A 25,874-nucleotide genomic window follows, 5' to 3' on the forward strand; every position below is an offset into this window, starting at 1 on the left:
GGCTTTTGAAGAACTACAGGATTGAATGGCAATGCAATTTTTGAAATATTGACTCTAATATCATTAAGGTCAACAAAGACCCGACTATGGGAAAAGCGCAAGATGAATATAAATTGAAGTTGCAGATGAACAAATGTTCACACGACCTTCTACTAAACTACATTTCACTCACATTTTTGCTTAGTCATGGTCGAAGTAAAGCACTGATTGCCTCATAAAACATGAACATCTGCAGAGCGTCATCCATGATATTGCGTCTGTGGCGTAATTTTTCACACCATGTAATGGAAAATTCATAATAGACCAGAATAATCTTTTGTAAGCAACGCCAAGCGTCAACATCAAGCAAGTTAGACTGAGGTCAGGCTGCATGGGCTTTCGATTTCATTAAGACTGAATCACAGTTTTCCCTTTCTGACCAGCGCTGATTTAATTTCTTTTAGTCATGCCCACAAAATACCGCCTTGATGGGTAATTTCAATAGATCGGCAAGATTTGCCATGATTTAAACGTTTCAGGGGTGAATTTATGCTTTAAATTGACTGCGGCCAGTGAATGAGTCAGCAATTTTGTTGTTCATTCTCCAGTGGCTTGCTGTCATTTGAACCAGATGGTTATTTTTCATACCCGAGTCATTATTGACTAATGTGAAAAGGCAGTGGCTATTCGAATGGGAAGCAGGAAAAAAATGTATCAGTACTGGTATGTGGTCGAGATGTCAGTCCCAATCGCACCTTTTTGTCTGATTTTACTGACATGAATGTGACTATCATACAAATATTTTTTCATGATTTGTTTCCTTATTAAAACATTAAATGTTCAAGGAAATTATTACTAGTTTACCTGTCATGCTGTGTTAAAGACTTTTGTGGACAAGTTGAATATTTTATTAATTTATTTTTGTTAATGAAGTTGTTGAGCAGCCCAATAGTTAAATAGTCCTTGATTCTTTTGATTTATGGTCTTTTATTTAGGCTTGTTCACAATTGATTTCTAATGGCATGAGGTTACTCTAATGACCATATATATGCTTTTAGTTCTTTGACAAAGGACTCATCAGCTGTCTATTTAGTTTCTTGTTATTAGCCTCGGTTTATAGCACAATTGAACTGGGAATAACCCTGTCCCTAGGGTGGAAAGGAGAGTGGGGACATCATGCCCCAGCCAACACAAAATGCACACTATAATGAATCTTCCTCATCTTTTATACACAGTTATTGCCTGTGTTTTGTTTTTACAGCCACAACGTTTACCTTAAATTGAAGGTTCCCTTGAAGGAACTTGGTGTTGCTAGACATGATGCAAAATTGAATGCAGTAATTATACATTGCATTGCCATAATTAAGCATAGAATCTAATCAAATTATCAATTTAATGTGATTAAGGATAAAGGAAAACATGTTTTGCAATAACTATCACTTTGCTATAGGAATAGTATTGGTTGCATGGCACATGCAATGTGATTCGAAAACAACAATCATGCTAATCATCATTTTTTAATCTCTTGATCATTTCTTTTTCTTTTTTATATTTTCTACAGTTCTCAGAACTGGTGGAACGCACATCATTTGGTGTTGTTAGACATGATGCAAAATGTAATGCCATTCCTCAAATGTTTTCTATCCCAGAATGCACCATTATATCGAAAGAGCAGAGCAGGAATGTGATTTACTTTCACTTTGGAAATATAATCACATTTTCCACCACTTCTCGCGGTTCCTCATGTTTGTCAACAGCGACTAATGCAGTATTATGAGGCTAAAGGAGGTTACTGTCTAACGCTGTAAGGACTTCTGATGCCTGTGGCCAATGGCCATCCTCAGCGCAGATGGGCCAACGGCAGGGATGCAGGATTATGACACTTCTGCATTACCCCCACACCTGATTTTTCACCGCATTATTCCGAGAGAACCCGGCACAGATTCGAGTGAAAATTTCAGAGAGCCTGCCGTATCTGCTATAGTGAAGGTCCAGGTCACCTGCTTGGAACGAGATACTTTTTTTAAATGTCCTTTTCCGGTGACAACTTATTCCGCATCATTCCGCCCCTCCCTCCCCCATCACTCTCTCTTTCCCTGTGGAGGTCTGTCTCTCTCCCATCCCCCTCTCATTGCACTTTCCTGACCCTCCCCCTACAGCTGCACACTTATTCCTCTTGATTCTCCCTGCCACACACTCATACACTCTCGCTTTCGCATCCTAAGCATACTCACTATTGCTCGATCCCTGCCAAGGGCTTTTTTCCAATCGCAGTGTGGGTAAATAAATCAAAGAAAAAACTGAAACTGACACACATTCATTCCGGGGAAGGCACCACTTGAGCAATTCAGTGCGTTCTTAAAACTTATGAATGTGGGCAATTTATGTGTCAGAATTTTTTTTTGTTAAATAAAGAATAAAATAACTATTAAAACATAACAAAAATAAGTATTTCACAAGAGGCATATTTTATGCTCATCTATTTTATCTTTTATTATTATTATTAATATTTTCCTTTTAACTATAGCTGCATTTCATACCTCACATTTAAGCTTTTTTGGGAGTGTGAAACTTTTACGTCATTGCTGAAGCTATTATTTTCATACTGCATATTGTGCAAGTCAGTTAATAAGAGTAAAAATAAGATACTTGGTGACATATTAAAACAATGTACAGCTAGATGCATAAATACGCAAATCGTGTTTGTATGCGTGTTTGTATTCCAATCACTGCGTGGGTACGACTATGCCTGCAGTATATTGTGAGGACAGTTTTATTGCAGGGACAATGTCACGTCCTCTCTGCTGCACACCACCCACCAGTCTTTAACACCGCCAATAAAACGACTAAAGCAAAATGGCTTCCTGTCTAGTTATGGTACAGTTGGTTTGCAAAATATACCATTAAAACCAGTCAGAAAACGTGAATATTTAACTATATTTGTTTCACTAGGTGGGATATAAATTCTGGGCAACTAAAGTAACTTAATTGACGCAGTCTAGCAGAATCAGCTCAGTAGGATGGAAACTATTAGTGACAACATAGTCAACAAATTTCATTTTATCTTGACAGCATAAAAGGTAGGCCCTGCATAATTTAAAGGTAAATATCAGTGTAGGATCTGGATTCATATACTCAGAATAAGTTCCTGTAGCTCAGGCGGTAGTGCATGACGCTGGCAATATCAAGATCATGGGCTCGATTCCCGAGGAAGGCAAGAACCCTAAATGTAATGCAAGTCACTTTGGATAAAAGCATCTGCCAAATGCATAAACGTAAGTTGTTCATCTCAGACGTTCTATGTAGGTGAGTCAATTACCTGAGCTAAATACCTCCTGAGGTTCATGGTGAATTAGGGCAACAGTGTGCCACTGGGATTTCTCACAAACGGATTCAGAAATCATAGTGCAAGCCCTACAAAATAAGTAAAAACGTTTATTTATTTATTTTACAAATGTTCTTTACAAATGTTCAAATGTATATGGAACAATATTTCTACAGCCCCGTTAGCATTCTAGTCACCAGCATATGTTGCATTTTGGATTCTTGTTTACTTGATGTCCCAATGCAAACTTGCCATGTCTGAAGCTGGTTAACAATGGGACTCTTAAAGCCTAGGAGGTAAACCAATTAAAATTAAATCATTTTCGGTAACACTTTATTTCGATGGTCTGAGTAACTTTGCAACTACATGTCAACTAGCCCTCAACAGAGTTTTACTTGACTGTCTGCTTAACATCCGCTAACACTTTTTTGTAATGCTCTCCAACAGACATTTTACTGACTATAAGTAACTGCAACTACGTCAACTAGCCCTCATTAGTATTACTAGACTGTCTGCTTAACATCTGCAAACACTTTATTTTGATGCTCCCCAACAGACATTTTACTGACTATAAGTAACTGCAACTACGTCAACTAGCCCTCATTAGTATTACTAGACTGTCTGCTTAACATCTGCAAACACTTTATTTTGATGCTCCCCAACAGGCATTCTACTGGCTATAAGTAAGTAACTTTGCTACTACATGTCTCAACTTATTCTACTAACCTGAACCCTAACACCAAACCCTATAACAGTCTACTAATACTCTAACGAGGACTAGTTGACATGTAGTTGAAAAGTTACTTAGTTAGTAGAATGTCTAAAGTGGACCATCGAAATAAAGTGTAACACAATTTTTTATGTAATAGTAAACACAAGTGTTGCTCTTCATCCTAATGCCCACGTTTTCATCTTAAAGGCCTCATGCAATAAAAATAAGCTTTTTTTGCTTTAAGTCATTAGCCACGTTTCCACCGAAATTACCCGGAACAATTTGTTCCAGGAACTCTTTTTCCCTCAAACCTGCTGCTGTCTAGGTTTCCATCGCAAGTACCATGAAGATTAGTCTGGTGACTTAGGACTGCGTGCGACTTTCCAGAGCCCACTGGATTTGGTCCTCCGCAAATAAATTTAATAAAGCCTGAATCTCGTCTGAATATTTTTTTTAATTCAATTGTTGATTCGAATAGCAAACAACTCTTACTGCACGCACCGCAACAGACTTTTAGGTTGAAATAAAATGCTGCGTGAGCTCAACCAATCAGCATGTTCAGTGCCCAAGTCCCACCCCCGAAAGTTCCTGAACTTTAAAAAAAACGACTACAAGCAGGGCCGTTTTGAGGGGGAAATGTTTACCTGGAACTTTATTTAGACCCCGGTTCCTGCGGTTGAAACACAGAGTACCACCCCAAAGTCCCTAGTTCCTGGGGAAAGTTCCCGCAGTGGAAAAGCGGCTATTGTCTGTTAGCTTTAACCTATGCTAGTGTAGTTCGAAATTTGCTTATAGAAGATTTATGCATTTTAAGTTATTTTATCCTGCTAATATTCCTGTAGCTCAAACAGTGGCACATGAGACTAGCAGTCCTGAGGTCAAGGAATCAATTCCCATGCAGGGAATGCATGAATAGATAAAAACATCTGCAAAATGCATAGATGTAAATGCTAAAGCACAGGCTGAGAGAGTGGTCCAAACATTAGCCCAATGGGTTCATATCCAACTAGGGCAAATGGAAAAACTGGTAAGCAAATTGGACTTATCTCTTGGACTCAATGTCTTTAGACATGGCTTAGCCGATATTCAAAATGACTTATGTACAGCAGTATGTCTCCATACTTTGTCTCCATGTGCTGAATCGTCAGCATGTAATTTGCCACTTCTCTCTAATGATAGATAGATGATGTCGAAGCAGGTTTTACTGGTCTCTTCATCCCCCGGTTTCACAGACAAGCCCAGACTTAAATACATGTTTGAGCTGTTTTAACTAAAAGCAACTTGCACTGACATCTCAAACTATGTCAGTGCCATTGTTTGGTCTCAAGATGCACACCAGTAATGTTTTTTTTCTAAGGTATGTTTATGAAATCCAATTAAATGTCCTAATTAAAATAATCCTGGCAGTGAAACCGGGCCTATATGTTTGCTGGTCCACATGCCGATCATCATACTTCCTTAGTTTTCATTCATTTTTTCTTCCTAAGCCATAGCAGGTACCTATGTGTTCGACATAGGTATAAATATTAAAACGTATGCTGATGGTTGCTTTTCCTAAGTATCTTTTATCCTTACTGTATTAAGGTGGTTGTTAACTGGTGGGCCGCAGATCTGTTCTGATTGGTTTGGGGAGTGCAGAGACAAAATGCTAAACTATATAATTATGCACTGTTAGGATATAAATAGCATATTTTCCTGTTGATGTTAAAGGCTATGGGGGGAAACTATGCAAAAACTATGGAATTTAGTGCATAAATTCCTCTTTTAATTGGTAGAAGCTAGTCAAGTTAGATTTTATATGCTTTGCTGTAGTTTATCTATTTACAGGCTTGCCACTATTCTTATGCCATGTAAATGATTTTGCATATTGCAAACAGATGGGGTCTACACAGTTCACAGAAATCTACATACGAGTAGTATTATAAATTATAAATAATAAACTTCAGGTCACGCACAGTCTTGATTCATTGTGTTTGTTACAGTTGCGAGGTCATTCTTTGAAAATACCAACATAATCCAAAGTAAAATATGCAGTTTCCCTCACATCTGTGCTTATGTTTTGTCTCTCTGTGGCCTGTACTGTACAAGTATAGGATTCATTTAAATAATTTAATCTCAAATAAACATTTTATGTCCATGTATTTATTTTGTTAAGTAGCCGTGTAACAAGCAGGGTAATGTACAGTCATATACGGTCATTATGGCAAAACCCTCTCAGGGTGGTACAAGACCAGATCCTGATCACCCTGTCGGCCTTTATTTTGAGATAATGGCTTTCTGATTGTATAATATCCCTTACTTTAAATCAATCTCCGACATTTGCAGTGTATCCAAATAGACTATAATGACCTTGGGTTGCTTATGCTGTAGCAGAGGATCTGTCATAAGGCTGGCAATGAGTAGATGTGACATATCCCCAAGCATACAGTGGTGCTCTTTTTAAAAAGAAAAGCCAATATATTATGTGAAAAAGAACACTATCAGGGTTCTTTATATATCTATATGTAATATAGATTTGGATTGCACAGAAGGAAATGTACATATTTCCTACACCTACCTTGAAACATAAAGGATATATATATATATATATATATATATATATCTTTTAAAAAAAATTTTTTTAGCCTGACGTCATCATACTCAGAATCTAGTCCGAATATGAGTCTAATACTTGCTCCATTGGGCTATGATTATGAGGCGTGTTTCAACCGAACCAGGAAAGAAAATGCCTCTGCACTCAATCGGATAGACCTACAACCAATCAGAGCAACAGAGTAATTTACATATGTTGAACGACGCATAGTTGTCAACAGATCTCAACTGCACGCACGTTGGAAGAAGAAGAGTGTAAACGATCTTTGCCGGTGTTGTAAAAAGATTTTAAGGATACACGGAGTACTTACCAACACGATCATCATTTTTGAGAGAAATAGTAAAGGTGAATGCATATACGAACAAGTTCTCCATTTAGGATTAGAACGAATTCAACCCAAGCGCTCTTTGGTGACGTGAATGATTACGTTACTGTTGATCATCTGTCCATCATCGTATAAAGCCCGCCCTGACAATTTGATTGGTCAAAATTAGTTCGAGCATAGTTGCCCCACAACGTCCAGACCGAACTTCCCGACCTCAAATGTTGTGGGTGGGGCTAAATTCGGCTGCCATCCAGGCAAATTTTTTATAGGAAATGCAAAAACTAATGAAATGAAAACCCTGAAAGCAGTGCAAGTCGCTTCGGTTAAAATTCAGAAATGTACAAATAATCTGCCTCAAGAATGGCTGGTTTTGTGTTCACATGATATGACCCCGATATGACTCTTCCTTGTGCGCAAAAACAGCTATATGACTAGCCTACATACGACTAGCAGAATGTATTTCATCTAAAAATGTGTTTTTTAAAAGCTGGACTATTTTAAGTTGTGAAACGCCCCAAAAACAGCATGAGATGCAATACAAAGGCCAAATGCAACAGCATGCTGTCAGCACGGCAGCATTTGCTCACTGCTAAAAATATAGAAATATCAAAATGTAAATTTACATTCATACTGTATATACACTATCGTTCAAAAGTTTGGGGTCAGTATGATTTTTTAAAAATAAATCTGTTCTTTTATTGAGCAAGGATACATTAAATTGATCAGATTTGTCAGTTTTCAACATTGACAATAATAAATGTTTCTTAAGCAGCAAATCTGTATATTAGAATGATTTCTGAATAATCATGACTGAAGACTGGAGTCATTAGCAATTACAGGAATAAATTACATTTTATATAAGATAAACCTCAAAAATTGAGTATTCTGTTGTTTGATGACTAATAAAGGTATCCTTAATAAATCCGGAGCTACTTAATTACAAGCCATTATAAATCTCCATTCTGTCTTAGTCATTTCCAGGCTAACATATTTTAAGGTTGGACCAAATATATCTTTAAAACAATTCTCTAAAATGTCTCCCCTTGTTTTAGCAGAGAATCTCTTCTTGTCACTCAACAACAAAAGGGATGAAAGCAGATATGAATTGTTTATTGCTGTCCCACTGTGACCCTTGTCTAACATCGTAGGAGATTTATCGTCTCCAAACTCTTCCCCCAGACCTTATCTGTGCTCTCCAGCTTTGTACAGAATGTGTCTTCCAAAAGGCAGCAACGTTTGCTGAATCTTCCATCATCACCCACACACTAACCACGCTGGTAGGAGGCTTCAGTGGCACAATTCAAAATCCACCAGGCCTCTCCTCCTTCTCGTCCTGAAATCTGTTGCTATAGAAATTTTTTTGTGAAGGTCATTAGCGACTGATATTGCGGTACCGTAGACATACAGCACAGGGGACCAGCGGCAAAGCCACTCCCCGTGAAACCAGATGCTGAGGGGGCAGGGAGGGCAGGGCTCGGGAAGGGAGCGGCCAGATAAGGAGAGAAGCAGGCGAGTAAACATTAGCACGGCTGATGAGACAACACAGAGGTCGCTTTCTGTTACTATTTCATTGTGCGTTGACATGCAATCCTCCTGTCACAGGGAAAGGATGGAAGCTAAAGCAGAAACGGCTGGCTAAAATGTTGAATAAGCAATTGTCAGTAAGCTAAAAGCATCAGACGTTCACCTTTGCTCATGGGGGAAGGGACTTTATTGCCATTATCTGATGACGGGAGAGTGAAAATAGCCTCTGCATGAATTAAATGATGTTAGCTGGAGATAGACAGGCTGATGCATCAATCACCAGACAGGCAGACAGTTATGTCTAGCATAGCCATATACTGTGGAAATATCTAAGATTAATGTCAGCAGCAGAGTACGAATTTAACTTTTTTTCTCAGCCACTGCATTGGCTTCTTTAGCAGCTATTTCATTTATTTCGATTCAAATATATTTTATATATATTAGGCATGTGCCGGTATCAAATTTTCATGTTGCGATTAATTGCTGAAGCTTTTATCACGGTATATGGTATTATCGCGAATATTGAAATAAGTTGCAAAAAAAAGTGTTGTCATACTATAACAGGTTTAATAACTTTCTTATAACAAAAGAACCAAACATTTAAATACAATTAAGCAATACACAAAAATGTATAAAGTAAACAAATATTTAAAACAGATTAAAGTGCAAAAGAATTATAAAGAGCAATAGGCAACACTTTACAACAAGGTCTCACTAGTTAATGCATTAACATTTAACAAAGAGCGAATAGCTAACTTTTTACAGTTATTCTTCTTTGATTACGTTAGTTAAAAAAAGCAACTGTCAGTGTTAGCTCAGGTCCATTAAATAATACAGTTACAACTTTTGATTTTAATAATGTGTTATTATTTTGGTGAAATTTGAAGTATTTTTCATTGTCAGTTTGTTAATGAATGAACTAATAGAGCCTTATTATAAAGTGTGTGACTGAACAACAATCAGAACATATTCAAACAATATTTAGGGCATGTAATTTAGTCCAGATTAAAATATAAAATGTTTAAGTTTGAAAATGAATAGCTTAAGTCTTTAAGTATTAAGTATTTGGTTATGCGATGAGCACCGAGGGTTACCGGGGAAACTGCATTTCTGCTGTTTCGTCAGCGCCCTCTGCTGTCAGAGAGTGAATGTGCATATATTAATTCAGCGCGTCTCCCTCACTCGTTCCGCCATGTGCTAGTGTTTGTTTACATCAGTGTGCGTTCCTATATGTTCATTTAAACGGTTGATGGGTAAAGTATCAAAATGCATTCTAAAAAATCTGAATAATTCGTAATAAATAATTATTTAATTTCACGGTATTTTGAAGTGCCCACGATAACAATATTGTGCATGTTCATTATTGCGGTATATCGTATTACCGTATACCGGCACATGTCTAATATATATATATTAGGGCTGTCAAAAGATTAATCGCGATTAATCGCATCCAAAATAAAAGTTTGTGTTTACATAATATATGTGTGTGTACTCTGTTAATTATTATTTATATATAAATACACACACAAGCATGTATATATATTTAAGAAAAAAATATTATTTTTATATATAAAACATTTATATTTATATATATTATAGATTATATAAATGTATATACAGTATATACATGCCAATATTTCTTAAATATATACATGAATGTGTGTGTATTTATATATAAATAATAATTAACAGAGTACACACACATATATTATGTAAACACAAACTTTTATTTTGGATGCGATTAATCGCGATTAATCTTTTGATATATATAGCCCTAATATATATATATATATATATACACTGCCCGGCCAAAAAAAATGGATTGACCTAAAATTTTGACCTAAAATTGATGCACCTCTTGATGGAAATAAATGTTGTGATTTGATTTCCTTTTCTGGCTATCAGCAGACCAAGCTCAATCTTTTAAGATTGAACATTGGTCTGGGGAGTCTGCGCTGTATTTTATACTGCACAAGAGGCACGATCAATGGGCATAGTTCAAATAAATGACTCTGTACGAAATTGTATAGTCCTTCAACCAATCAGACCACAAGAGGCACGATCAATGGGCATAGTTCAAATAAATGACTCTGTACGAAATTGTATAGTCCTTCAACCAATCAGACCACAAGAGGCGTGATCAACGGGCATAGTTCAAATGACTCTGTATGCAATTGGATAGTCCTTCAACCAATCAGACCAACAATCCATCGCTTTCTCTATCCGTCATCGTGTTAAACCCGCCAATAGCGCGCCAGGTGGATAAGCTGGTTTGTGATTGGTTCCCGCAAATTTGTAACAGAAGCAGGATAGAAATATGTACAGGTTTCCAGCCTGAGCTGCAGGGCGAAATCAAATCGCCGGTAGATCGGTCTAGTTATTTCCTCCAAAAGAGGTGCATAATCTTGTTTTGACAATGCAAGAGTCCAGCACTCTTTAGAGTCTCCTCCAGGACATCCCAAAAACTTTGAATGAATTGAAGGTCTGGATTCTGGAGGTGGCAATTCATGTGTGAAAATGATTCTTCATGCTCCCTCCCAACCTTTCTTTCACAGTTTGAGCCTGATGAATCTTGGCTTTGTCATCCTGGAATATGGCCATGATGTGTCTTCCTACATTGTGGTTTAAGAAATGAAAAGCTACACACTCCATCAGTTAGGGTTAGAAGAACTGTTGCCAAACATACAACAGCAACTTTTTTTTGGGGGGGGGGGGGGTGCATTGTGTATACACGACCCCTAGAGTCAGTCATAAACTTATTCGTGAGGACACCATGTTTATTTTTCCAGGAATGGAGTGCCAGAGCACAAACAATTATCCTCCATTTATTGACCTTAGTGTGATGGATGAATAATGCATTTTATCCATATATCCATATCTACATTTAAAAGGAACATTTTATGGTCTGCCCAAGGCTGCAGTTTCAAACAGAATAAATAATTACTTTTGACTACTTTATTTTTAACTGTCCTTTTTATAGACATAATGGGTGCTTAAGATGACATTAGACAAATATTATTGCCGGTTTTCACTTCAGGCTTGTAGTTTTGATTGGAATGCATCACATCAAGACGGACTGTCGTGTACAGTTTTAACCGCACATGATGAAACATTTGAACGCATCGAAAGGTCAAAACATGACGTGCAGCCCTCATAAAACTCGCCAATGGAAATGAATGATCTCTTGTCTACAGTTTGGCTTTTGTCGTAAGCATTTCTTCTAAAAATAGCAAGTGTTTGGGAAACCTGTTTTCAATATGTTGTTTTCAATAACTGCATTACTTAATTGTTTATAATTATTTAATTATTCAAATTTAAATATAAACATGCCCTGTCTTTTTCATCTGCATGAATGTAATATCTGCTCTCGGGTTCATTTTATTACAGTTCAAAATACAGTATATTAAGAGCCTGTCTGTGGCGATGATAATGACTCAAAATCCTCATAAAAGCTGTATTAATTTCATTGGCAACCATCATTTCAGAATATTGTCCAAGAACTGCTTTGTAAATATTAATGATTAACAGCTAAATATTAACGAGTGCCCATGAAATCGTGTTCCAGTAAACAAGATTCCAGCTCACCCTCCTGACTGTCACTATAATCTATGTTTTCTCTTTGGGCATAGCTGTTTCATTGGTTTGGAAGCCGTTTGCTTGAAATGAAGAGCTATTAGTTCCCAGTAAAGGTGCAGAGGATGGGACGGGGGATGGTCTTTATGGCTACACACACAGGAGAACGTCCTGTTCCGCTCAGTGTGGATTGGCCGTACAGCTAATCAGAGATCGCCCTCCAGCTATCCCCAATTCTCATACCAATATGTGAACACAATCAAACGATCTTTTAAATGTGGCACCGTGTGCTCATCTGAAAACATGTGATTTGCATTAGTTTATTAGGCTGCCCTACTTTATCCTATATGAGGAATGGAGAAGCAGTCTGGATGTGTTAAAGACGGTTGCTCTTTTGCTGTGTGTTTGGGCCATTATCTCACTGTGTTTTTGCTTGAGATATTGAGTAAAGCCACAAAAAAACAGCAGCAAAGAATGAAAATTATTCTGCATTAATGGAAGAAATGCTGATTAAAACGGATGTTTGCTCTTTTTTGAGCAATTTTGTACTTTTTACTGACTCTTTAGGATGAATGGCTATTGCCGTATTCCTCATTTGTACGTCGCTTTGGGTTAAAGCATCAGCTAAACTAATCCATGTAAACACATACCATTTATGTGTGAGGTCCATTGTCCACCATTTAATTTTATTAGTTCGCTCTGTGCTTGTCCAAGTTATTGCCCAACATTATAAAAACTTGGATTGAGATTATTAAGACATTCTAAGTGATTTTCTTTTGTTTTTCTCACAGGCTAAGGACAGTGACGATGATGAGGAAGTCGTTCATGTCGACCGAGACCACTTTATGGATGAATTTTTTGAACAGGTAAGCTTTATCTTAAGGCAAATATTATTATATCCAGTGATGATTTATGCAGATGTAGATTATTCGATTTGCTCATCAAATTTTGTTCATATCGATCCGAGTGCTGCTGTCATTAATGCAAAAAAAGAGACAAACCAATTACTGAAACACAGCTTTGTGTAAATTTTAGATTTCAACTTGAGGCTGAAACACACCGGATTTATGCATATAGGCATTCTAGACACGTGAGGGGGAGGGGCAATTACAATGGGAAATAATATATAGTTTTAAATTATTATTATTATTATTATTTCACAAAAGGTCTGTAAAACTACTACTTAACTTTAGAAATTCATAAAAAAAAATCGCCACTGTTACACCGTGTCCTAACTACACGCGACGCGATAAGATTCCAGCGACAAGCAACTTGTCTGTCCACACCAGACGCGACTACGGGATGCAACAAATCAATCAAAAACCACAGCCAATCAGAACAGCGTGTGGGCCGGCTCTCGTGACAAGTGTACGGCACCAGAGATTAATCTTGACGGCACTCACAAGGAAATGGATAAGTATATAATAAAATTCACAAATATTACACAATTTGAACATTACTAATACATACATACAACAAACTTTTGTCATAGAATATACTTGTTTGTTCACAGTTTCCATTTGTTTAATTTCAAGATCTGAGGTGAATTATCCATTGTTGCTTTTAGTACACCTATGTTACAAAGCTGGGAGCTCAAAAATATTCAAAGTCAAATTATAAGCTTTTAACATTAAATAAAGCACATAAATACTGCCTGCGATTATCATTGCTATGTTTTGTGTTATTGTTCAAGCCGCGACGATGCAGAGATAGAAACCGTTTCTAAAATAGAATCATCGCGTGTCGCTGTCGCGGCTGGACAAAAACTCTAATTAACATGGAAAAGATACCTTTTATCACGCATCGCGGCATCGCATAGCTTGTAGTTAGGACACGGTTAGACAGAAACATTGTATCTCCATATTTTGTCATTTTATTATAATTTTTTCAAAATGTAATACTATTGGTCACCCTTTACATCTGTCTGTGAGTTTTGAAAATGTTTAACTAGGGATGCGCAATATATCGGCCACCATTTCGGTACTGGCCGATAGATGTTTATTTTTAATAATATTGTTATCGGCCTGATAAATAATGGATTATTTCCTTCAGCTGAGATACTTCAGATTCGCACTGTTCACCATGATGGTTTTGAATTGCTTGAAATATGATTGAAATCACTTCAAAAAGTTAAATAGTTAAGTGCAACATGTGCAGCGCAAGTCTGTCATATAGGCATACAATTATAATGAGAACATTATAATTGTGTGCTTGGGACATGGCTGTGTTTGGAAGATGTTCATATCAGTGCATCCATACTTTTAACTGATGAAAAAAATCAAAAAGAGCTTGTGACTAAACCTTGTAACTCCATTGGCTCTTCAAACTGTTGGTAAAACCACATAACTACAACCTGTTGTTTGCAGTTGAAGGGTAAAGAACTGGTTGTTTGAATAAGTATAGCATTTTCTCAAGAAACAATGTAGGCCAGATTTTAGAAAAAAAAAATGCAGATGGGAGTTGAAAGTTCTGAGCTTAATCTACTGACGAGGCGCAAATTAAAGAACAGCAGCCGGATCATTTCCATAATGACCAACGCAATCGACCAAGAGCAGTGCAAATTAGTGTCTGGTTTAAGACGTGTTTTTTTTTTATGTCGCAAAAACCAGTAAATTGACAAGCGCAAACCTTAGTAAATCACCTTGCATGATTCATTTAAATACTCTCCTCCCATACATGTAGTTTCTGAAAGGGAAACTCCTACAAATGCATATGCAATAAGCCACAAAAATAACTGTGTCCACACCTTTTCAGTGCAAATTTTTCACTGCGTGTCGTAAATCCTAACAGTAGTTTCTTAACGTCAAAAGAGGGTTTGCGCTGGCGCAAGCTGTTAGTAAATCTGGCCCTATATATAAAGTCTAATGTTTTATGTATATGAGGAGCAGAGAAGTGTGTCTTAGTCTAGCATGTGTTGTCGAGTCATAGCCAATGCTGTCTTAAATAGCCTGTGCATAGCACTTCATCTTTTATAACATGAGATTTTGGCCAAATGACAAAAAACTAAGCGCCCACATAGCTACAGTAAACTTTATAACCTGTAAGTTGAGGAAAATGTAAGGCGATGCACTCACTGCCGTTCTAGTGATGGACAAAATCACAACATTCACTAGTTTGTAACTTCATTTGAGCTTGATTTTGGTAAAATGTTAATATAATGGCACATGCAAGTATATGATCATATAAAAAAAATCAATAATATAAACTTCGACAAAAACTGGGCGGGGTTTGGGGTGGCAATTGGGTCAGAATATGAGGTAAATCCGACTCTGAACACACTATCTGAAAAGATTTTAAAACACTATGCATCATACAATTGCCCACTTTTTAAATGGTTACAGAGAAAAACTGGGCATCATAAAAGTAAGCACATATCAAATACTACCGGACTTTCAAGTCGTTCCAAACACAACAAACTCACACAGAATCACGCATCACATTGACAGAAGATGCATGACAAAAATGAAAACAATATGCGCTATAAAATCCGCTCAAAATATTAAATGTTTGATATCCTCTAACTGGATGGAATCAGTCTGAAGCTAAGAAAAAAAAGTTGTCTGTGCCCAAATGCCCATCATACACTTTGTGATTCGACTGCACAAAGTTTTTTGACTTTCCACAACTAGCGTTGACTCGTCCAGACTGGAAACCAGGGCAAAAAAGTTGTGTAGTGTATTCCAGCCTTTAACTACTTAAGCTGTAATTCTGATAATATAATTTGTAATGAAAACTACAGTCTACAGTAGTGGCCAAGTGATGTCCGGAGGATATTTGTGTTTTATGACCCTACAAGTTTGATTTAACGATCAAAATATAAGTAAAATATTTTATATTTTTTCAAAAAATTGGTTAAGGTATTTATCTAGCAAAATTATTTGGCAAAAAAGGCAAACTACTGCTACATGAATACAAAACTGCATAAATAAGCTCACAGGAAAAAGCATACATTGACTACAACAGACTCAGTTACTAATATTTTGTTGGTTCTCTCTTGTTTTTGTATGTGTTCATAATTTCTTTGTATGACAGCCTGGCCAAAAATTACAAACAATTTGGCATGTTTCATTGCGTTATCACAAAAAAAAAACTATTTACTCCAAGCACAGATTATGCTTACAAAATCTTTTAAAAACGTTTATAATCAAGTCGTCAAGCCACCTTTATTTATATGGCGATACATATTGTTTATATAGCAATACAGATTGTTTAAAAGCAGCTTTACATTGATAACTAAAGAATTATGCATTTTGGCTGTTGTTCAGCTTGATTAAGTTCCGTTGTAAAGATCATTAATTAATAAATTAGTTCATTTCATCTATATTGTTGAATATTAAGTGTCCCCAACTAAGCAAGCCAGAGGCGACAGTGGCAAGGAACCCAAACTCCATCAGCTGACAGAATGGAGAAAAAAACCTTGGGAGAAACCAGGCTCAGTCGGGGGGGCCGGTTCTCCTCTGGCCAACGAACGAACACGGTGTGATTATGATTCAGGCTGCATCACAAGTCAGAATTCAGATCGGGATTGGTAGCATTCAAATATTCATCCAGTTCCTTTTGCTTGAAGATCGGATTCATCGCACCAATATGAATGTATGTATTTGAAGAAGAAAAAAAAACAGAATAAAGGATGTCAAATTTCCTAGGCCGAACATCATTTTTGGCCACTACTGTAAGTAGATTCAAAATGATTAAATCTAAGAAATAAAACACAAAAAACTTGTATTAAAAAAATAACAATCAAGGCATGTTTTCCATACTGTATTTCATTACTTGAAAATAAGGAAGCATAGTTATTCATTTTTATGCAGTTCACACCTTGAAGCAGTTTAGTTCCTGCAGGCGAACATTGATCGCAAATCAACTTCTACAGCTAAAATTTTATGTGCCGTAAAATATGTAATATGGGATATAGAAATATGCATAGGCGGAGGGTGAACCAAACTCTAGGGTAAGGCTAGATGCGATTCCTCCTTAAAAACACATTTAAATAGAATGTCATGAAATAGTTATGGGTCGCCTATCAACAACCTACACATCCCAGCATAAACGCTCTTGTTATTAAAGTGGCTATGTTCACAAACCACTATAATTTGAACAGGCAAGCATACGTGATTTAGCATGGCAGCCAGTTCGAATAATAAATAGCCTAACCATTGCCTTACCTAATGCAGAAAAATATACGCTTTCTTCAAATTCTGAATGGATTATAGCCTAGAAAGCATTTATAAAGCTTTATAATCATGAAGCTGTCACTCATCTTAATTCATTGCGATCTTACAAAGTTCTGCTAATCGATTAAGCTGACTGTACAATGAATATCTTATTTAGCCTGCATAATGTCTTTTTTTGTTAAGTTAAATTATAACGTGTGCAGATCTCACCACTGGAAAAAAACTCCAGCTTTTTGAGTGGTGAGGGGACTCTAACTTAAACGTGTCTGATTGGCCATTGCGTTCAAGAAATGATCAGATATGTTTGCGATTGGCTACATTGTTCAATGCTGCAAAAATACGTTGTGAATAGGAAAACCTATTTATATTCGTTTTAACGCTCTCTAGAGCTCAATCACCAAATCTGTTTATGTTTATCAGTTTATGATGAGAGTATTTACAAGACGGCAGAATTCAGTCAGAATTCAGCTTGCGCACTGAACAAAACTCTGCTGTTTCAGCAATTATATATCTTAACTCTGGCCTCTGATTGGCCGTTGCATTAATAAGCTCAATTGAGTTGTGTGTGATTGGTTATAGTGTGCAACACTGTAAAACTGTAAAAAGTATGATGCAACATGAACAGCTCTAAATTGACACAAATCAACATTTTTCATTTCACGTTATTGCTAGCCTGACAAACAAGTCAGACCCACATCAAGATGTTGGGTCTGGAAACTCACCATTGGTAAGGCTCAATCCGAGGGGCGGGATAAACGGTTGTCTTTCAAATTCCCTCTGCACGCAATAGGATAGCGCTACAACCAACCAGAGCAACGAAGAAGGTGAAGCGGAGCTAGTTGATAGATTAAACTTTCGCCGTATCCGGTCAGCAAAACTCCGAACACATCTTCCTTTCTTAAGAATGACTTCAGTGCCGTTCTTTGTTCTTTTCTCAAAGAAAAGCTTAACTCCAAGTCTTCCAGAGTCGCGGCCAAAGCCGATTCGAAAGACCGCTGTTCGCCAGCTTCTTTGTTTTCAAGTAGCATGTGGAACCGCCACAACTCTGCCGTCATTATGTTAAGCCCGCCCACCGACTCTATACACGATGTGATTGGCCTGACCAGATTTTGTTTTTTCCAGCTTGCAAGCCAACGGAGAGTTGCTAGACTACCCTGGCTGCAAATTAGATTTGCTGCCGCTAGGGTGTGTCTAGGTTTCAAGGCTACGTTATTACTAGATTTAGTTTAAATGTGCAGGTGCATTTTTGGCCCACGTAAATTTTTGACCCATGCCCAGGGGGAGGCTAAAGCTAGTGTTATACACGAGTGTGCTCGGTCTGCATGACGTAAAAATTGTCATCAGAGGGTGTATGTGGAGGCTCTATGCGGACTCTATCTGCCTGACTCCCATTTTTTTGTGACAAAACTGCGCATGCGCTGGAAAAACAACATGGCCTTCGAATTTGAAGAGAGACTGTGTGAAGAAGTCTGTTGCTATCCGCATCTCTACACCCCGTCGTTAAAACAATATAAAGACGTGTAATAATTTGTGGAGTGAAATTGGAAGTGTGGAAGCGTACACGGCGATCTACTGCATCGTTCGCCGAGTGGACCCCCGCTTACACCTTCAGTATAAATATAAGTAGTCCGCGTCCGTGCTGTCCGCAGCTGTCCATGTACGCATCCGGATTGGAGTATAGCCAAGGCTTAAGCCTTCCCCAGCATTACACACGCTCCGCCTATGGAAATATGATGGAAATGTCCAAATATTTTAATAAATTAATTATTTTTTATACATATATAATATTTATATTATAAATATACATTATTATTATTATTATTAATAAATACAAGTATTAAATCACTCCATACTATTCAAGCTGATTAGTTTCTCTTTTTACACAGAGTTTCACAACATGCAAGTAGTCATTTAGATTTAGTCCTCTTTCATATAATTTGCAAATGCCATCATATTGATTACGAGCATTACTTAACGCATGTTCCCCTGACAGGTGGAAGAGATCCGTGGCTGTATTGAAAAGCTGTCAGAGGATGTAGAACAGGTCAAGAAGCAGCACAGTGCCATCCTAGCAGCACCCAACCCTGATGAAAGTGAGTTCCACCCATCAGTTTTATCCAAAATACTGCCTCAGCGTATACACAGAGTATATGACAAAGCATTCACATTCATTTCAATGTGGTTTAAAAATCTAGAATATGGTTGTTTTTCAGAACACTAATGTACTGTATGTGGCACTTCATCAGTGAGACGTTCAAGCATACAATAAAAAAAGTGCAAATTTGATGATGTTTTACCTCCCCCATATCTCCCTGTAGGATCTATCCATTTGCACACACAAATATAAACCACAGACACACTTTTGTGAATGCATTTCTGTCTCAGGGCTAGATGACAAATTTTTACATTAGCTTTCAATTCCACCCACGTTTTCAACATTAAATGTGATGCACTGTATATATTTGCATTGTCAACTATACCGCTCATCCTTAAAAGGATTGTGAATCATTTACTCATGTTCATTGCATAAAATATGACTTGTGTGTTCAAATCTTTGCATGAGGTGAGTAAATGATGACAATTCTTTTGGGTTGGGTTGGAGCAACCCCTGAAAAATACATGCATATTCGGTCACAATGCAGGAAGGTTGTGAGGGGTGCAAATTCGATAAAGTATTTATCGCTTTTTGGAAAGCACCAGCTCCATGACTTCACTGCAGTTGTGTGGTAAGATATATGAGCTCATTGGTGAGCCTATTCAAGCCTTTCTCCAATACCTTGCATTTGCGCCACCCACTCTACAAAAGAGTTGCCACATCGCTCCAACTGTTTATTAGACCCAACCCACACACCTCATAGTGCACCAGCCCACACTGCATCTATAGAAGCTGTTTCTTCAGTTCTGAGTCCTCAAAATGTTGCTAAAAAATCCTGCTCACCTCATCTTTCCCCAGCAACAATATTCAATTACGGGAAATGTCTATGAGTGTTCGAGTCGTTCCAGTATTGTCTGTGACTAATGTGTGAGGTCATTCTGACAGAGCAGCTCTTTAGTGACTGTGCAGTAAGCCAACTGTCAAATCAGTGAGATTACAACGATATCTAATGAAAAAAAATGCCTTTGTTGAATCTGTTATCTTAGAGGTACTCAAATAGTGCTTCTAAATTAACATTAAATAGCAAATAGAGCATTTTTAAGTGTGAAGTGTGTATTTTTTATGTTAAAATATTATTCCCATTTAATAAGTAGAGACAACCATAAGTATGTTTATTCATAGGCTAATTTTTCTGAAAAGCAAGTGAAAGTCATTATTATTGCAATTCCTATTGGTGACGCTAGTGGTGCAGAAAATACATACTTCACCTTTCAATAGTAATCAAACATCAGTTTCAGGGCAGGTTAAATTTATAAAATAGATTTGGGGTTATTTGCTTACAAAAAAGTGCCATAGTACTCGCATGTTTTTTTTTCTGGACATGTGAAATGGAAGTAAATGGTGCCTCTGTGAGTGTGATATTGTGTTAAACAACAGTTTAATATTGACTAACTTACATTATAGACACAATAATATCTATTTTTCGCCATAGACAACATCTAAATAACACACAATAGTGGTGTTTTGTGGTTCCTGAATGAATCTGTGTTATTGAACAAATTGTTTGAGTGACTGATTCAGTGAGTCATTCACAAAGACGGTCACTTGCTTTCATTCCTGAATGAATCAGTGTATTTTTAAACAAATCATTTGAGTGAATGATTTAAAGAACCACTCAAAAAGACAGTGACTTGTTTAAATTCTGATTGAATTAGTGTTTTCAAACAAATCCTTTGAGTGAATAATTCAATGGATCACTCATATAGACAGTCACTTGAATCAAATAGTTTGAGTGACTGATTCAGTGAGTCATTCATAAAGACGGTCACTTGCTTTCATTCCTGAATGAATCAGTGTATTTTTAAACAAATAATTTGAGTGAATTATTTAATGAACCACAAAAAAAGACAGCCACGTGTTTAATTTCTGATTGAATTAATGTTTTTAAACAGATCCTTTGAGTGAATAATTCAGTGACTCACTCAAATAGACAGTCACTTGAACGAATCCTTTGAGTGAATGATTCTGTGATTCTCTTCTTGCCACCTACTGGGGTAACCATGTAAGCTGCAGAATGAGTTACAGAAAAATCTGTTAATGTATAAAATATGTAGATTCAACTTTAAAAACTAAGCTCTCATGCTGCCTTAACTTTTTAAGTTTAGTCAACTTGACATGTGGACTTGTATTAAGTGAAAACTTGGATATTTGAGTTCTTTCAACAAGTAAGATAGCTAATTTTTTGCCGGGTTTCTCAGACAAGGCTTAAGCCCCAGACTAAAATGCATGTTTGAGCTGTTTTAACTAAAAGCACTGACATATATCTTAAAAACAGACTGTCCTCCAAAAAAAAAAAAAAACTGACTTTATAGGGTTGTTTTTCAAGCACCTTATTACAACCTTTATTTACGTTTTTAAGTCATGCGCGCTCTAGCTAGCATAAAAATAATGACAGTGTCGTGTTACGTCTGTCGTCCTGAAATGACGTATGACTGTCGTTACCAATCAAAATGCGTGTTCATTTAAATGCAATGTGTGGACTTTATCACCATTTGTCATATTTCCATTTAGCAAAAATCCTTTTTTATTAACAACTAATCCCACCCCACCCCTAAACCTACCCAGTGATTTATAGTGCATATACACTTTATGAGGCACATGCGTTCCCTGGGATCGAACCCACGATTGCATGATCACATGATTACATGATGTTGTATTTTGCAATGCTCTATCAATTGAGCTACGCAAAACTCGAAATATGATGCAAATAAAAGGAAACAAAGCATTAAAATGAAAGTGTCCTGTTGTCGATAGGGGCACACCTTTAGTAAACACTCCTATTGGTCGTATTTCAGGGAAGTGGCAAACGACCTATAGGCGTATTGGTTAGAGGACATGTTGCTTAAAATATGTCAGTGCCATTGTTTTGTCTTAAGATGTACACCAGTAATGTTTTTAAAAGCTACTTAAATGTCCTAATTTACCTAAGGCCTACTCCTGGCTTAATCTAAGCCCTGTCTGTGAAACCAAGCCTTTAAGTTTAGCTATAAGTTAAGCATTTTTCAGCACTCTTGGAATGCTGCTCAGTCAATCAAATTCGAGGCCCAGAACTGTATAATATTATAAGTAACTTCACACAAACATGTCATTAAACAGTTCTATTATATTTGTCTCATTTTAACCTGTTTAATATTGAAGTATTATGGCCTATCTAAGCTTATGGCTATATTTTAGCTTGTATTGCCTGGCTCTATTTACTTCCATTGAATTCCATTTACTGTTTAACTACGCATTTTTCTAAATGATTCTGTTGTAACTGACGTCATGTCACAAATGCCGTTGAGACATCTTACTGAACACAATGAACCCAAAAACCCAGAGTGCCCTCTGAAGCTGCCTAGCTTAGTTCAAGAAATCCACAGCATATGAATGACTCAGCTGCTATAGATGAATCTTTAATAGATGACGTCTCACTGTGTCTTTCAGTTCAGTTTTGTACATTTGACTGCATGTGATTCACCTTGGTTTCAATGCATGGTTTCTTTGTTTCTATTAAGTTGTTGCATGCATGTATAAGAACGTTATTTTCTTTTTTTTCCTGTTCTCTTTTCTTTTGCCCCCCCCCCCCCCCCTGTCTGTTTTCACCATGCTGCATGAAGGATGAAGAGAACCTGTGGAAGTTGAGTGTCTGTCTCGATATCTGTGTCAGTGTGAACCAGAAACCCGAGGAGAGGTGGAGAACATATTTAATAAACTCATTCTTAAAGGAATAGAGCACCAACAATGAAAATCGTTCAAAGATATTAGGAAGCCTGGTGATTTATACTGCAATGTTCCAAAAATGACTACAAATTATAATTTTAGTAGTGATATTATACTGTTATGCAGTTTTTTTTGTACTTTTTGGTTGTGTAAATCACCATCTCCTGTTATTTATGGAAAAGTACGCTCAGACATTCCGCTTAAGATCAACTTTTGTTATGAGTTTCGCAAAAGTATACAGGGCCAATGACATGGGAATGAGTATATGGCATGATAAAATTGTCATTTATGGCTTTAAATGTCTAACTTAAGTTGTTCTCCTTGTATTATTCTCCTTCAGTTTCAGTAGTGTTTGGTGTGTTTTTGTTTGTTATTAAGCTTGTAATGTTATACATACTGCATAACATGTATATTATAGGCCCAATTCTCTTCCTTACAGCAGAAGCCTTCAATTCAGTCACAGGAATACATACCAAAATGGAAAGACAGAACCGCCATTTTTCATTTAGCAGATGCCTTTTATCCAAAATTCCCTACTTGGAAATATGATCTTAGTCACTGGCAAGTTCATGGGTCACATCAAATTGTGATCAAGCTAACGTTTGTGTGCTTAGATGTTTAACCAAGACTGTAATACCATCCCCCTCGCCCTCAAGTGATACAGCGTCATTGTGATCTCAGTAACATTTCTGGGTCAGTGCTTCTAGACGCTAATCCACAACATCTATGTTAGCAGCCCAAGTTCTCCATTAATACACCCCCACCGCAAAACCAAAGCATTTCATGGATTTTTTATTACCCTTTTACTGAGGTCACACTTTTTACATTACATTCTTGCGTGTGTGCTACTGTACAAAGCTAAACGTGCAACGTCTGTGAAAAGGCCTGCTTGCTAAAAGATTAGTGAATCCCTCGTTTTTTAAATTCTGCAACTGTGACCTTGAGCAAAAATGTTAACCTCTGTTGGCTCTACGGGGGACTAACGGTTACCTCTTTGCCCTAGTTCATTAATTCACCCAATCAGCTTAAATGACTAAATTAGCCATCAGAATTACAGCGCATAATGAACTCCTGCCCCCAAAAGTTCTCCATGTTGCCCTGCAGGTGAGTGACGTTAGCAAGTAAAAATGAGCTGTGCGTACTTCTCTTAGCTGAGGGGTGATAAATTGGACGGCTAGCATTTCTATCCTGCCTATCCTTGGGCGTTGAGAACTGTTTGTGGTCTGGATGGATTTTATTGCATGGTCAATATTCTGTAACAAACATAAAAGCATTGGTATAAGTGCTCATTTATTTGTTGGAATGTTTTGCTAAATGCATTTTGCAGTAGGCGTTAATATGTGGCCAAAAATAACAACAAAAAAACCCTGCAGAAATTACATAATCTTTTTTGAATTCAGGTTCATGTAGTTCCTCCATCTATCATAAATCACTAGTAAGTTAATTTAGATGAACAGTAGCTGATAAAAGATCATAAGTCAGTCATTAATAGGCAGAGCCAGACATGTAGAGCTTTTTTTTCATATTTTCTGAGGTAGTTTTGAGAAAAAAAGAATCTCCAGAATTCTGAGAATTTGTGCAAAAGATTTAATAAACAAACATGCAGGGGTAGATTTTGTAGAACTATATAAATGAAAAATTTAGCAGGAATCCTAAATGTCATATTTCTGCAACAGGTCTGCTGTAGCAAGTATGTGGCAACTGCTAACCGATACAAATAAAATCACATTCAAGAGCTATTAAAATGTGCTGGTTAGATGTCATGTTAAACAGTGGGTGTGACAAGAAACATTCCTGTCGGTCAAATCGATCTCTCGACCACATAAGCAAAAAAAGAAAGAAAAAAAAGCTGACATTAGACAATGGATTGTTTAGAACAGGAAAGAGCAGGAGGGCATTTAGCTGTCTGTAAGGACAACAATAGTGTAGCGGTGTGCAAATATTGTGATGCAAACTCAGTGACAGGAGATACATTACACTTTTGTTTAATCGATGGACAGGAGAACTGGCCACACCCTGACTACAGCACTTTAACGGACACGAGTGACTAAACAGATCATTCGTTTTACCGGACAGCATTGCTTTTTAAGTGCTTTTTTTAATGTACTTAAAAAAAAAAAAAAGGTACATGGTACATTTACCAACATTTATGAATCACTTTCAAATGATTATTTTTAATTCATTTAATTAACTTCTATTCTTTGAAAGTTTAGGGAATGTGGTTTCAATGCCGATGTTCGGATTGTTCTAAATGCTTGAAAAGTCCCTTTTCCATATGCAAATATAATATGGATATTAAAAAAATGATATATATTCAAGCATACTGAATTTGGTCAATCCAACATGCTAATCAAAATAACACTCAGTTGCCAGAAGCTAACCATCTAACCATTAACTTCTAAAGAGATCATATTTTGAGGAAAATAGAGGAATTCTGGCAAATTAAACCTTCCAAACCTCCTAAAAATTATGAAAAAGTAATTACCGACACACAATTGAAAAGTTTAAAGCCATTATGATCTATCCTTTAAAAGCTTAAAAAGGCAATCATCCTTGGGAACGGAAAAGTTCCCCTAATTGAAGAATCACCCGTATATAACGTCAATCAAAGTGATGAATTACTGTTCACAACGTATAGACATATAATTTATCACCCTTCTTCCACCCACCGCCCACCGTCCATCCCCTGAAAGTGATCAGCAGGAGTCACAATATTGATGGCCAGGAGGAGACGCTGCAAGATTTGAAGTGTGGGGCTTGTATAAATTCTCGACCCGGCTTATTGTTTAGTGAAAAGTTGTGTTTATGTATT

At 37.0% G+C, this 25,874-nt stretch overlaps 1 protein-coding gene across 1 annotated transcript in view; it reads left to right on the forward strand.

Annotated features, from left to right (window-relative positions):
- The window catches only part of stx1b (syntaxin 1B), a 54,231-nt gene that overhangs the window by 12,072 nt on the left and 16,285 nt on the right, over positions 1-25,874 (forward strand). Inside the window, exons 2-3 of the mRNA XM_079829416.1 lie at positions 12,823-12,897; positions 19,199-19,298. Of these exons, the coding sequence (XP_079685542.1) occupies positions 12,823-12,897; positions 19,199-19,298 (175 nt within the window). The remainder of the gene's footprint in view (positions 1-12,822; positions 12,898-19,198; positions 19,299-25,874) is intronic.

This window comes from Gobio gobio (genome assembly GCF_949357685.1).
Source record: "Gobio gobio genome assembly, chromosome: 11".
Lineage (NCBI taxonomy): Eukaryota > Metazoa > Chordata > Actinopteri > Cypriniformes > Gobionidae > Gobio > Gobio gobio.